Below are 15,064 nucleotides of genomic sequence, written 5' to 3' on the forward strand. Positions count from 1 at the left end.
CCCTTTTGCACAAAGCATGGCTCATGTGGGCAGGGTTCGGAAGAACACAGCTCCACTGGTAGTGAGCAAGTGGGTGGCTGCTCCAAGAATAGCACCCAGACTGGGAGCCCTGAATGGAGAGGCACCAAACAAATGTTTTTACAGAATGAGAGGGAAACTACGTAGGTGGGTACAGAGCTGCAATGTAAAGGCAATTAGATCTAATTCAATGTGGAAAACAGAGAGGAAAGCAATTATGGCCATTTGCAAAATGAGAAAGCCGAGTGTATGTTTGTCACAACCACAAACTGCTCTTATGACATTTAACTGTATTCCTTATTAGATCCTCCCAAATCTATTAACACTCATTGATTGCATCCTTGTCTCCTCTACCTGGTCGCTCCCCCGAACCCCACTTGGCCAGTTGTGGTAAACAAGTATATAACAATAAGACATATTCAATCCCCCATCCCCATAGGGGCTGTAGCTACCAGTCAGGAGTGTGGGCTCTGGAGTTCTCACCGGCCTCTTCCTCTGGATCTAGTTTCTAGAGTCGGAATGCAAGACGTGGATCAGGCCACCTAAATCCGTCTCTCCTCTCCTCACATCTCAGCTTAAAGCCACAGCACTCAGTCTCCAGATCCCTTTAACACTGACTCTGCAATGCTCCTGGGATTTAAAATGCATTCTGAAATGTAACACTGAATTATACAAAAAAGATTTAGGAATAAGTTGGAATCATTCATATATAAAATCCTAAAATCTCTTCTTAAAAATGTTATTTTAGATATTTCTCTACCATGCTATCTTTGAATCAAGTGTGGAAAGCAACTTAAAATGAAAATGTATTTATATAAGTTATAAAGCAACCATTATATAACAAAGTAGAGAGTACGGAATACAAATGAGAGAACAAAAGTACAGTTACTTATAATAGGAAGAGGAGACATAAGAAACAAATTGAACGGAATGATGATTGTTCCTTTCTAGACCAAGTAGCATTTCTTCAGTTTTCTAGAAACTCCTAAGATCTTAGGAGAATCCTCCACTTTATCATTTCCTCCCCCTGCAAGGTTCACTATGCCCAGCAGTTGCTTTGTCTGTTTCTTGTAGCTGAGGTTGGACATGGGGCTTAAGCTTGGCCAATCAGATGCACCCCACTTAGTACAGGCAATGAGAGATGCAAAGGAACCGGGTCAGAGGAGGCACCCCTGGAGACCAGAGCAGTGACGGTGGGGTGCCTTCTGGTGCTGGGAGTACACAGTATCCAGCTGTCATCAGTGGAAACATCGCCCACTCTGCCTAGCTCTGCAGCAAGCATTCGTCTGTGATGCTGGCTGGAAAGAGCGAGTCCTCTAGTTGTCTCAGGCATGCTCTCCCAGGCTGTAGTTCAAGCAATAAAAGGTTTTTTCCTACTTTCTCAATGAATGTTGACTTATCTCACAAGTATGAATCCTGTCTGATGCATCTTCGGCCATGTGACTGACCTCGTTAAACTGAGCTGCCTCCTAGAAGAAGCTGCAATGTTTCTATTTGGTTTGATTTGGTATATTATTTATTTTTGTCTAGAAACACTCAAAAATTATTCCATTTAAATTAGTAACAGGACTTCCACACACAAAAAGTAACCTACCAAATCATACCAAATAGGAAGGCTCTACTTTGGATAGCAAGGGAAACTCTTCTAACACACAAAGTTATGTTTAGATTTTTCATTGGTGAAAAACACATTGTTCCCTTCTGGATTTCCTAGTTACTGTTTTGGCTTCTTACTTTTACAGACTCTGCTCAAATTAAAAGGTCTTTCCAATTTCAGGGTTAGAAATTATACTTTCTAAGTATGAATAAAATGACCGGAGAAATTTGAGTAGAAATTCCATTAATAGATGATGCACAAGATAATAAAAACCCAAATATCATTCTGCCCTAGGGTACTGTCTGAAAAGCAGGAGGACAGTACCAGGGGCTAAATTCCCCACAATGGTTACTCATTAGCTTATTCAGAGTGGCTTTACAGGCACAGTCCATTTGCCAAATTGACTCTTGCCCAAATTTTCCTGGCACACAAATTACCGACAGTTAACCCTCCTATTAGTAGTCTCAGCAGGACCCAATGCATGAATGAGCACAGAGCTCTTCTGCTTCGAGAGGCCAGGGCAGTGTTCAGGCCCAGTGTCTGAGAATTATCAAAGAACTATGCCTGGTGTCTGATAATAAATGCTCGAATTGTAAGTAATTCGGTCTCCACTTTCCCTGACTTTTGCTCCAGGGGTTGTTTAAAAGAACTAGATTCATTTAAACGATGACCCTTTTTTCCTCTCCCTGATTTTAGATTTTTAAAGCTGCAATTTATTTTAAATGCAAGGTAATTAAAGATGTTGGTTGAAAATATTTACTTGTAAAAAAAAAAAAAGAAAATATTTACTTGTAGAACAAAAGGTGACGGGTAATTTTGTTGCTTAAAAAACATGGCTTCTGGCTATTCTGAATATTTTCTTTGGAAGTAAAGACACAGAAGAGTATAAATTGTAACTCTTCTCACATGGCACAAACCACCAGAAACTACCTTTAACGAAAAAGAGTACCCATGCACCCATGCTATCGGAGAGCCCTTCCACTTAGACTACACAGCCAATGAACTGGACCATAAAGGACTTCTGTATCATTGTTGTACATGAGAGACAGATCACTGGCTCATTTCATATTAGTCTACTAGGACTCATAGGACAGAAACAATTTCCTTTTATTTCCAGCCAGGTTGGAACTAATCCAGTCATTCAGAAACAAACAGGATATAAGTTGATTTAAAAAAAAAAATAGCTAGATAATAAAACCTTTGATTCAACAAGAAATGAGTTTCTTCTTTTTCCTATGAGAGAAATAATGGATAAAAATGTGAAATTGAAGTAAAATTTAGGGATGCATACATTTTTTATAAATTAAAAGAAAGTTTTGATTTTTGGTAACTCAGCATAAAACCCACCAGAAATACTTTATTATGAAATAGCTCATTTGACAGGTTAAGAACATAATTGAAATGTATCTCATCCAAGAAATATAAATGAGCTTTAGTGACATCAGCTGAAATACACTGGCTTTTGCGAATGTGGTTTGTGGGGATTTCTGAAAATCTCCAGAGACCTTAGTGGTTGTCTGGAGGGCTTTGTAGAGGGTTTGCAAAGTCCAGAGTAAAACTGTTTGATTTCGTCTCACATCCATGGAAAGCATTCTATCCTTCTCTACGAAGAGAAACTAAATGCCTTAGTTTCCTACCAGGTGACATACTGAAGAAAAGGTTTGCTTTTATTCAAAACCTGTACTAGAACAGTGGCATGCATATGTTAAAGCAAAGACATAACTACAGGGAAAAAACACATATTAAGTGACAGTATCATAAATATTTAGTGTATTCAGGATAATTATCAGCCAGGTGTTAAATGTGAGCTAGAACAAACTCTCTGAAAGACACAAATTGAAGAAACATTGCAATAATAATGGTTGGAAAAGCATATTACTTCTAATTCTATTAGAATTATCTTCTCTGACTTCCTCACTCTCTTTGCTGATAAAGAAAGCCAATCATCTCTGCAGCCTATCAGAAGGACAACATTTCAACTATTATTTCCTTATGACTGCAGTTACGTGTTTATCACACTTAGGGCTCTTTGAAGGGTGTACTCACGTGCAATAAACATGTGTGTGTTGGTAGAGGAGGTAGGGAGAGGAGGAGGTTGGTTTAAATGAAACACATGTGAGCAGGAGCCTGTGGGTCTGCATCAGACACAGCCATCAGCCCCCAGAGGCGAGTTTGACATGAAGCAGGACCTTGAGCTGACACACTGGGAGATTTCATATACTGTGCAAACCTTCATTCTATTCTCTGCATGCTATTTTCATTCTCTAAAGAAGCAATTACAAAATAATTTCTAATTGCAAAGAATGTGTGAGACAGAAGCCGGCTAAAGCTGGGGGTGTCACCACATGATTGGGGTTCTGGCTGCATTACTGGATTACCCGCCTAGCAGTTAAGCAGGTCTTGTGTAGCTAGGAAAGAAGTCCAAAAAGAAAAAAAAAATCTGTATTTTAAAGCATCAAAGTAACCATTATAGGAAACACAATTTCTTTGTCAAACTTCCTTTTAAGATTACATATTATATTTGAGTTATACTTGAAAATGGCCACCAGAATCTGTCAGCGTGTTGTACTTCTAAGTAGTTATCCTTCTCGAAATTATAACCTTTAAGAATAAAAAAAAAAAAAAACCAGCCTCAGAGATGGTTTCTTCATTCTATACCATACTACGGAGAATGTGACAGTCTAGAAGTCTCAGTACCTTCTTTTGTCGGCTCTCAGCAGCAGCCAGCTGTGTAGACATCCTTTCTTGCATTTTTCTGCAGTGGGCCATGACTGCTTCAAGGATGGAAAGGGGGTTGGTACAAACTGGCTTCTTCTCTTTATCGCTGGCACCTGCTTCATAGTCTCTCTGCAGTGCCAAGAATGGGTCATTTAAATTAAATCTCCCATACCGTTCCTGGATAAACACCTCCTTCCTGCGAGCCTAGAATAAAATCAGAAGAATGCATTGAAGAAAGAAATGAAAATATACAGAAAGATGTTTAAGGTTTTGTGACTATTTTTTCAAATGGCATTCTCACCATTGTGAGTAATGACTTACACATGATATCCAGACAGTGAGCAAGGCCACACTCAGCTGACCCCAGTGTGACACTTGTGGCCAAAATGACCCCAATTCCTGACTTGCAGGCATGCCATTTGGCCTACTGTTAAGTATTCCTTTGAGAATATTGTCTTTCAGCATTAAAGTCAACCCTTGAAAGCTGACCATTGATCTGAGGCATCCAGGAGGAGAAGGGATGCTGCAAAATGGGGGGAGAAGAGCACAATGGACTATGATGGGAGATTATGGGTGTTTTGGTGGTGGGAGAACTGAGGTAACCACACCTGAGAGGAGAGTGCCCATATTGTGCAAAATTAACAAGGATGTAACACAATGGTACTTCACTAAAATACATGTATTAAAAAAAAGTTTTTAATGTCTCTCCAATTACAGATGATAGTGTTCCCCCTATAATGCTCATTCCTTCCAGGAGCTCTATTTTACATGCCATATTTGCTAATTTAAAGTAAAATCTGATATGTCCAACAATTAAAATCCTTTTTAGTACCAATTCAAAATCATCTCTCTGTTGATAGAACTTGTATTTCATAGAATATTTTCATGGTAAGTCATTAAGTCATACAAAATATAAATTCTTAAAAGTTTAGTATAGCTGGAAAGAATATCTTTTGATATTCTCTAAAGAAGAAAATGCTTTGTGCATTTTATCTCAAAAAAAAAAAAAACAACCCAACAGTCACAGTTTATGAAGTTTGGCCAACTACAAAACTCTCTAGAAATTTAAGAAGTTGCAAATATCTCCTATCCTTGAAGGGCACTGAAATATAGTTCACACAATCCCAGGAAAGAACATAACCTCGTTTTACTCTAAATGTCAGTCCATCAGCATCAAAGTTAATTGCACACCCACATGGCACTAAAAGTAATTTTCTATAATTAGCACACAACAGTATTTGTATAAAATGGAAAATGGTAGTAGAAATATATTGAAAACTAGCAACGTTTTCCTAACTCAGGTTTTGGAACAACCACTAGAAAAATATATTCTGTGTCACTGCCAAGGGAAAAACTAAATTACAATAAATCAAACTTAATTGTCCAAAGTATTTTCTAAAGAAATATTACATATATTCCCTCACTTTGAAAGCAACTGCATTAAATAACTAAACATTTCCATTTTTAGATCAGTCAGCAAGCCAACAAGTAGATAAACACAAGTGCTATGACAAATGGGAAAATCCAACATTTCTTTTCGATTACCAAATTAGATTCAGAAATACGATTTTCAGAGTCCAGTTTCACCACTAAGGTTAAGCTAGTTGGCAGAGGATCATTTTAAACTTAAAAGCAGTAAGATTTATAAGTTAAAGAGCAGTCAGTATTCCTAGATTGTTCAAATTCAATTATGTAATCAATACATTGACTAAGTATCACTCATGATAAGTAATCAAAAGCAATTTCATTTTGTCCTTCACTTTTCTCTTAATTTTTATTGAATGTAGTAGTTCTTTCCCTACTCCTAGTGAAAATGTGGGGCAGTCTCATGGCTTGTCTCATTACTTTTACTTAAAAGTAAAGCTATTTTTTTAAAGATTTATTTATTTATTTTATACAAGCACTGGGTGCAGTCAGAAGGGCAGGAGGGGGAGAGAATCCACCAGAGCCAGAGCAGGGAACAGAACAGGCAGACTGACTAAGTACACTGCTGAGGGAAGCAGTGGGCGGCAGGAAAGGTCTGCGCACCATGTGGGACCCTCGCCCAGTGGCCGGGGGGCACCGGGGAGGCTCCTTAAAAGTAAAGCTATTTCTTAACCACACATGTGATTCTTAAGTCAGAGCAAACTTGGTAAATGGGTTAAAACTAATTTCCATGTAATGTAAGAAATAAATACAGTTAACATCAACTATTTCCAGTTTAGAAAGATTCTAGGGTCTAAACTCTTCTTTTTTTTTTTTTTTTTTTTTACTAGTATCAACATTTTGTGTGTTTCTTTTTTGTTGTGCTTGGTTTCACTTTAAAATCACTAGCTATAAGTTATGAGTTTGTTGTAGGTTCTAGGGTATTGCATCAGTGTTTCCTGATGCTGCTCATCACCTTGTGCCCATGTTTACAAGAAAAGCAGCAAGTATTACAGGCAAATGACACCATCTCTCAACTCACTGTCAAATGGCTCAGGAAAGAAGCGTGTATGGAGAAAGAAAACAAATGGGGCAAAGTGTTGACATATAGAGGATTGAGGAGGTGGTTAATGGGGAGAGTCTGTGATGTTTTTGTAAATCTAAATTTTTCAAGATGAAAATGTCAAAATATTTCAGAATCTGAAAAAATAAAATTACAGGCTAGCTTTAACTGCTAGCCACACTGTGGCATTATTAAAAGTGGGCAACTTATTTTTCTGTTGAAAATGTTGTATAACAATGTGTGTAGAGTCATAAACAAAGTTGCCAATTGATTTGCTTGAAAATGTGAACTAATACTTAACTTTCATGACAAAGGGCAAGATACATACATTAGATTCAATTAAGAGTAGGAATATGGGTCTGTATTTGCTGTTAATCAGCTAAGCAATTATGTCCGTGATAGCTTTCATTTTCAAAACTCAAGATATGAAGTAGTCTGATGTGTTCTCTTAAATACCTTATGCTTAGACTAAAGTTCCTAAGTCACTGAATGCGTAGGTAAAGTGAATGTCAAAGACCACACATGCACATTAACATTACAGTGACCCCTGGCCCCATGCTTGTTTTCAGAGATACCCAGTCATAGATTTATTCTATGACAGAATTTGTTTATATGCTACATATATGCAACATGCATTTTTTAATATCCTTGTCTTATATTTATCATCAGAGTTTCTAGAAATAAGTAATTCTAAGACTAAAATTGTGCTTTTTATAGCTTCCTATCAGGTTTATAAAGAAGAGTGCAGTGATCTATCTTGATTCCATTGTTAAAAGTCACAGATTAAAGGAGAATATGACAGGAAGATGCTACAAGTAGAATCCAGAGTATTCATGATGTGGAATAGAAATGATTCACTAAAAACTGATTTTTAAAATCTATTATTAGAATATAATACATAAATATACCAATTAATTTTTTAATTATTACCAGGGAACAATAAAAATTATGTTTATCAATACATTCTATCCCAAGAGGGTGAATTTACCCATTTAGGGAAAAGAGAATATAAGTAGATCCAATTATCCAACTGGCAATTTTCAGTGACTTGGAAATTTCAAGATTCAGCAAGTTGTTCCCCATACTGGGCTGCTCGGCAGAGGTGACATGCTCCAGTGTGTGCAGGGGTGAGGCAGCCAACACCAGTGTGCAGAGTTGGCAACCCATCAGTTGGGGTGAAATGGGAGACTCCTAGTAAACTAGTGACATGCTCTAACAAAGGGCGCATGAGATTTTTTTTTAATATTTATTTATTTATTTATACAAGAACCAGGTTCCAGGCCAGATTCGTGGCAGGGTGAGAGGATTCACCAGAGACAGAGCGGGGAGCAGAACAGGCAGACTGACGAAATACACTGCTAAAGGGAGCAGCGGGCGAGACAGGAGAGGTCTGCCATGCCAGGTGGGACCCTCGCCAGCTGGCCGGGATAGAACCAGTGCTGCTGAGGCTGCAGACAGCTTCACAGTGCTGTGCTCAACTGCCTGCGCCATCAGGGGAGGCCCGGGTGCCTGAGATTTTTAAAAATTACCACTTTACCAAACAAAATGCAACTGTCAGGACCGTAGCACACCTGGTTAGTAATTTCTGAATTATGGGAAGAGTACAGTCACTTTGAGCTGAGTTAAGCTCTGTCTTCTAAACATTTTGCTTTGAGCTCCTTTCAGGGGGGTTGGGGGATCTGTTTTATTTGGCGGACATCCTTCCACCCCATCACAGGGCATAGAGTGGGTGTGTCATGCATACTTGCTGAATGGATAAATGCTGCCTCGAACAGACTTGGGAAAACAAAATATGTAACCCAGAGCTTTTTGAGAAGGGAACTTAGACCACATTTCCTTGTTGGAGGAAATAAAGTCTTGGTCATGACAAAGGAAACTACAGAGGGAGTCAGACCTCTCTATAGAACTAATTCCAGAGCAAATGATGACCAAGGATCAGTTCACCTACAGGCCCGGGCAGAATTAGGGGACCTTAGGAAGGACTCAGTTGAGTCTCCAATCTAAAGCAAGGTAAGTACAGTTTTAGGGGGTGGCAACTGGTTTTATTTATTTATTTATTTATTTTTATAAATTTTTTTTTTTTTTAAGATTTATTTATTTATTTATACAAGCACTGGGTACAATCAGAAGCGCGGGAGGGTGAGAGAATTCACCAGAGCCAGAGCGGGGAGCAGAGCAGGCAGAGGACCGAAGTACACTGCTGAGGGGAGCAGCGGGCGGCAGGAGAGGTCTGCGCGCCATGTGGGACCCTCGCCCGGTGGCCAGGGATGGAACCGGCGCTGCAGAGGCTTCAGGCAGCTTCGCAACCCAGCGCTCAACCTCTGCGCCACTGGGGAGGCCCGGGTGGCAACTGGTTTTTTATGGTTCATGATTCTTTGTACTAATTACATCCCAAACTTGGATAGTATATAATAGATGTTCGTTTACCACAGAATTGTTAGAGTAGCTTTCCTAAAATGGAAACCGACTCAGTTGTCTCTCCACTTAAAGCCCTATGTCATACGTCATATTCACTGTAAGCACCCTTTCTCCCCCATGCCTTGTCTATTTGACTCTCTCTGGTTGGAACAGCTTCCCCTCATTCCCCCAGGAAACTCCCACAAACCCCCAATCCTTACTGCCACCTCTTCTTTTGCCAACCCAAAAGTTCAGAGTTAGTTTAATCTGAATTTAGGAAAGCTTCTAGAACCATCTGAAGTCCCATAACTTTACCCAGTTTTCAATTGTTAATGTTTATTCCCTTTAACGTTTTTATAAAAAGAATTACCTTTCTTAGGCCATCTTTATCGCAGTGCTCATTTTTACTGTACTACCTTCCTTTAGTAAAGGCAGATCAACACTACACATGTTTTAATATTTAAGAAAATCATAGAACAAAAAAAAAAATTGGTAGGTTTGTCATGCTGGGTATGAAGAGGACTTCCTCTAAAAAAGGAAGAGCCGAAAGTGCAGATAAATTCTCAGTTTATGCACCAGAATTACTTGAAAATTAAATGCACTTCAGGGAAATGAGTCATTATGAAGACAGACTAACTTCAATTATAAAAACAGACTCGAAGGAACACTTAAACCTAGCTAGTTTAATAAAAAAGATATATTTTCACCAGAATGTGAAGTTTTATAAAATCTTATTGAGAAGTCATAAGCACAAAGTAATAACAGCAAAGGTAGTATTCCTACCTTTGCTTTCATGGTTCAGTAACATCAACTGACCTAGGCAGGACTTGATTAGCAGTAATGAAAGAAAAACATTCAACTTCTCCTATAGCATGTAACCCTCTAGGATAAAAAAGAAATACTCTAAAATGTGCACTGGGGTCACAACTGAAACATAAAACATACCAGCAATTCATTTTAAAAAATAACAACAAACATCACTAAAATTACTTCAACTTCTGAAAAGCAGCAATGAGTTAACATTTAAAAAAAAAATATACCAGTAACTTTTATTGAGAGTTATTATCTATTGCTGCCCACCCTTTTAGGCACTAAAAGATGATTATGACTATACTGTTTTGGAATGTTAGGAAATACTTCAAAAATAAGTACTGTTTATGGCACTATTCAAACCAATGCAAGGAAATGGGATTAAAAATAAATATGAAATATTATTAAATTTAGTATGTTCAGTATGTATTTTAATACTAGACCATAAACTAGTACAATTTAATCCAATTTAAGGATTTTTTTTGGTAAGGGTCTTCAGAGAATATAGCATTAAAATGCAAAATACAATTCAACAAAAATGATTTCTAAATATACTTTTCCCAAAAAGCACTGATCACCCAAAAATTTATTCCAAACCCACCAGTATTTAATATAGCTCTGACAGAAACAAGCCCATTGAGGAATTCTGTCACAGCTCTAGTCTACTCGTCATAGCTGCCACTCTTGGTGTCAGTGGCACAAAATGATATAAATCCACAAGGGATGGTTGAAATAATGAGCCCAGTCAGACAAAATGGAATCAATGAGTCATTTCTTGGGGACAAACACAGAAGTATAAAAACACTCAGGGGGTTCAATCAACTTGATATTCAAGGATTGAAAAGTGAAATGGAAATTGCCTCTCCCCAACATCTTCAAATAAGCAACTCAACCCCATGCTTTGCTAGTGAATAGAAAAGAGATGTCAGAACTAGACAACCCCTAGATTACTGGGTCCAATTCTCAGTGAACTGTTTAAAGAATAATCAATGGAACAAGGACAGAAAGCAGGACTGATTATAAAGAGTAGCGGAAACCAAGATGCTTAAAAGAGAAGACTTAATGTATCGTGACTGTGACTGCACATTCAATAGCTGAAGGCATTTCGTGATTAAAGAGGTATTTGACTGTTTACCTTACTCCTAAGGAACAGACTTAGGCCCTTATGATAAAGAAATTTTAAGGGTCAAAGGTGATCGAAGGTACAAGAGTTTCCATTGGATTGGTGTGACAGCTGTCTCTCTCTGGCTGTGTTTCAAACAGGCCAGAAAGACCTCTATGAAGAAATCCTCACATTTCAGGAAGGACGTTAACGTTTGAACTATCAGACTCCTCTCGAACTATGAAATACTATTAATTCAATATCAAGAGGGATGGAAAATACATAGTTTGTTTTTCCAAACAGCAACATAAGGACTTATCTATCCAGTTCTAAATCTCCATCTTAATGGTGTGCGGGTCAAACAGACCAAGAATTAAAGAAACCTAAACTTAAGAGCTCTTCTAAGAAAGATGTGAGTTGACACATTCAGGCACCCCCCCACACACACAGTGATCACAAAGCCTCAGATATTCACTAGCAAGAAATAAAATATAACTATCTGGCTTATAAATAAAATGTCAAACAGTCTGAATAGCCTATTCCAATAAATACACTTCAGACACTACTTATATGTGGGACACAATCATGGGGTGTCATGATCGCCAGGCAACCGTGAGGTAGAGTATCAAAAGAGAGGCTAGTTTTTCTGCTCTCTCCTCGCACCCTCACATTCCAACCTTTCTGCCAGCTACAATGTCCTACATGCTCATGGATACATACAATTATCTGGATGTTCATAATTGTCATACCAGGAATATACATAATGTAAATTATGAGTCATATATTTCAAGACTGACTTAGATTTAGTCCCTGAGGCTAAAATGCGGAAGACATATTTCAATAAACTGCCAATTTTCTCTCAGAAAAGCAGACCATTCTAACAGGATTCATGGAATGGCTTGGTTTCATCGAGGTTAGCTCCAGAAATAATCTCCAATCTGAGGTCTCCTAATCCTTCATTCTGACTTTGAATGCTCTTACATACACCGGCACGCATCCATCAGTGCTCATATGCCATAGATGCAGCCCCATGCTCATCTGTAAAAATAAGATTATCTTATTCCCTAACTAGATCACAAGTGGAACACAAGTGTCACACTCTTACACTGTCTCACTCAAAGCAGACAGTAAATTACCAGCAACTTTAAACTGAATCACAGTACAGCCTCACCATTTGTCTTAACACATCTCATCAGGCAGCCACCACCAATCCATCAGAACTGGGACACAGATGAACACACCTGCCATCTCTGCCCTGAGCATTTAATTGCCTTGGCTTAGCTCTCTCTCTACCTCCACTAGACAGTTAAAAGCATGCCTGTATGTCCTTAACTTCAACAGCTATTAGGATGAATACCCCACATACCAGTTATTTACGATTATAAAAGTCATGGTTTCCACTTAGATTTTAGAATCATAATGCCAATTTCTATTAAAATGCCTTCTGGGGGCCTCCCCTGGTGGCGCAGCAGTTGAGCCCTGGGCTGTGAGCAGCGCTGGTTCGTTCCCTGGCCGCCGGTGAGGGGGGAGGGTCCCACAAAAAAAAAAAATGCCTCCTGGTATTTTGTTTGGATTTGAGTAAGTCTTCTTTATAGTCTCTCTTTTAAAGTTTTCAACACAGAAGCCTCTTAGGTGTCTTCTGTTAAATTTATTCCTAGGTATGCTTGGTGTTACTGTAAACTTTTAAAATATTTTACTTTCTAATTGTCTTCTGACTAGCATAGAATTCAACTATTTTTAAATAAAAATTGTGTTTTCTGAAAACTTTATAAACTGATTAATGCTAATAGTTGCTTTTGAAGACTCCCTGAGATTTACAGATATAGATATCTACAAAAGTGATTGTGTTACTTCTCCCTTCCTGGTTTTTGTCTTATATGTTTTCTTAGGTTCTTATAGTCTTATTTTGCAATGGTTAGGACTTGTAGAATAATGCTGAACAGAAGTGCTATAGGCAGGTACCCTTTTAGTCAAACAAAAAATTACAACATCCAATTATGATGATTTGGCTACATATTTTATGCAGCTTTACACTTTGAAGAATTTCGCCAATATTCCTTTGGGTTGTTGAAATTTTTCAAATATTTTTCTGCATCTATTAATATGGGTGTGTGGGTTTTCTCCTTTATTTGATTAATATAGTGCATTACATTGGTGTCTGAATAATAAACTATCTGGCTATATTATACTTTGGAATTCAATTTGCTAAAATTTTGTTTAGGTTTTCTCCATCTATAGTTATGAGGAATATCAGAGCATCAGTGTATAATATTCATTTTTTAAAATTATCTTTGCCAGTTTGGGGGTCAGAATACAGTTAACCTTTATGAAATGAGTTGGGCTATGATGATCCCTCCTGTTTTTTCTGAAAAGGTTCACATATATAAATTTTATTTATTTTTTGCATGTTTGGTATAATTTTACCAGTGAAACCATCTGGGCCTGGAGTTACCTTCTGGTGAAGGCCTCTTATAATGAATACACATTTTATAAGGAGATATGGGTCTCCTAGGATTTTAATTTTTTCTTCTTGATAAATTTTTAGGTTGTATTTTTCAAGAAATTTACTAACTTCATTCAAGTTGTTGATGTTGTTCATAGTATTCACTTTTTTTTTTTTTACTATCTATAGGGTCAGAAGAAAGGGTCAATTTCTTTTTTCATCCTAATATGGATTTGTGTTGTTTTGTTCTTGCTCGTTCTAGCTAGGGGTATGTCCATATTGTTGATTTTTCTCAGTGAGTTAGCTTTTGATTTCATTACTTTTCTCTATCATCTATTTTGTATTTCATTGTTTGCTGTTCTTAAACAATTTTTTTCCTTCTCCTACATTGTGTTTACTTTCCTCTCCTCTTGTTTCTTAAAGTAGAAGCTTAAACCATTGGGTTTTTTTTTTTTTTTTTTTTTTTTTAGATCTTTCTCCTTTTGAAGGTCAGCATTTAAAGTTTTAAGTTTTCCATTAGCACTGTTTTAGCTGTCTCTCAGAAATTTCAATTTTTTGGTGCCATATAGCAAAAATTATTTTCTAAGTCTTCATATTTTTTTTTCACTCGTGAATTAATTTTTTTCAAACATTTCTACATACATGTAGTTTCCCTAAATAAGTTATTAGCATTGATTTCTCATCTAATCCCACCTAAGTCACTGAATATATTCTATATGATTTTGATGTATTTAAACGAAGAGTCTAGCAGATGATCTACCTTAGTGAAAGTGTCATGCTCACTTTAATTTGTTTTCTGTAATTGTTGGATATAATATTCTACAAAATTCAGTCTAGTGATGGTATTATTTCTGTTTTTCTGTGTTTTTAGTGAGTTTTCCTCTAGTTACTCTATCAACTACTAAGAGGTCTTAAAATTTACTATGATTATAAAACTGCTTATTTCTTACTTTAACATTCTGACAACTTTGCTTCCTGTATTTTGAGACTCTTACTAGTCACATAAACATTTATGTCTTTGTGATGAATCATCTTCTGTATCATTGGAATTGTATTATCTCTGTAATACTGGATCTATTTTTTGCACCCTCTATTCTCTTTCCTTTCCTTTCTATTCATAATTTGCCAGTACAATTGTTTTCATTTGTGTTACAAAATGCTACCAACCATAGCACAGAACCCTTTCCATAATCATTTCTAAAATTGACTTTGCTATGCAACTAGCCATTCTACATAAACTCTGAGTTTATTTATCAACCTCTAAAATAAATAAATTATAACTTTGACTGGAATTATGTAAAAGTTAAAGATGCATCAGAGAAAAGAGGGCTTTTTCATAAAATTGTCTTTCCACTGGAAAAAGATTTTTTGTGTTCTTCATTAATTAAATTTTACTTTACCTTAGAAAATTTAGTATTTACAGGTCAATCAGCAAAAATCTGAGAATAAAAGATCCTTTTTACATATCTTTGGCATTATCCTGATTTTCCTAATTATCTGTGTACCTATTTT

At 37.1% G+C, this 15,064-nt stretch overlaps 1 protein-coding gene across 3 annotated transcripts in view; it reads right to left on the bottom strand.

Moving 5' to 3' along the window:
* CTTNBP2 (cortactin binding protein 2) overlaps positions 1–15,064 on the bottom strand; it is a gene marked incomplete at both ends in the record, with an annotated part of 130,587 nt that overhangs the window by 65,073 nt on the left and 50,450 nt on the right. For all 3 annotated transcript variants that reach the window (XM_084230951.1, XM_084230950.1, XM_084230949.1), the window contains one exon: positions 4,313–4,537. In XM_084230951.1, the coding sequence (XP_084087077.1) occupies positions 4,313–4,537 (225 nt within the window). The remainder of the gene's footprint in view (positions 1–4,312; positions 4,538–15,064) is intronic.

Source organism: Talpa europaea (genome assembly GCF_964194135.1).
Source record: "Talpa europaea genome assembly, chromosome: 3".
NCBI classification, from domain to species: Eukaryota; Metazoa; Chordata; class Mammalia; order Eulipotyphla; family Talpidae; genus Talpa; species Talpa europaea.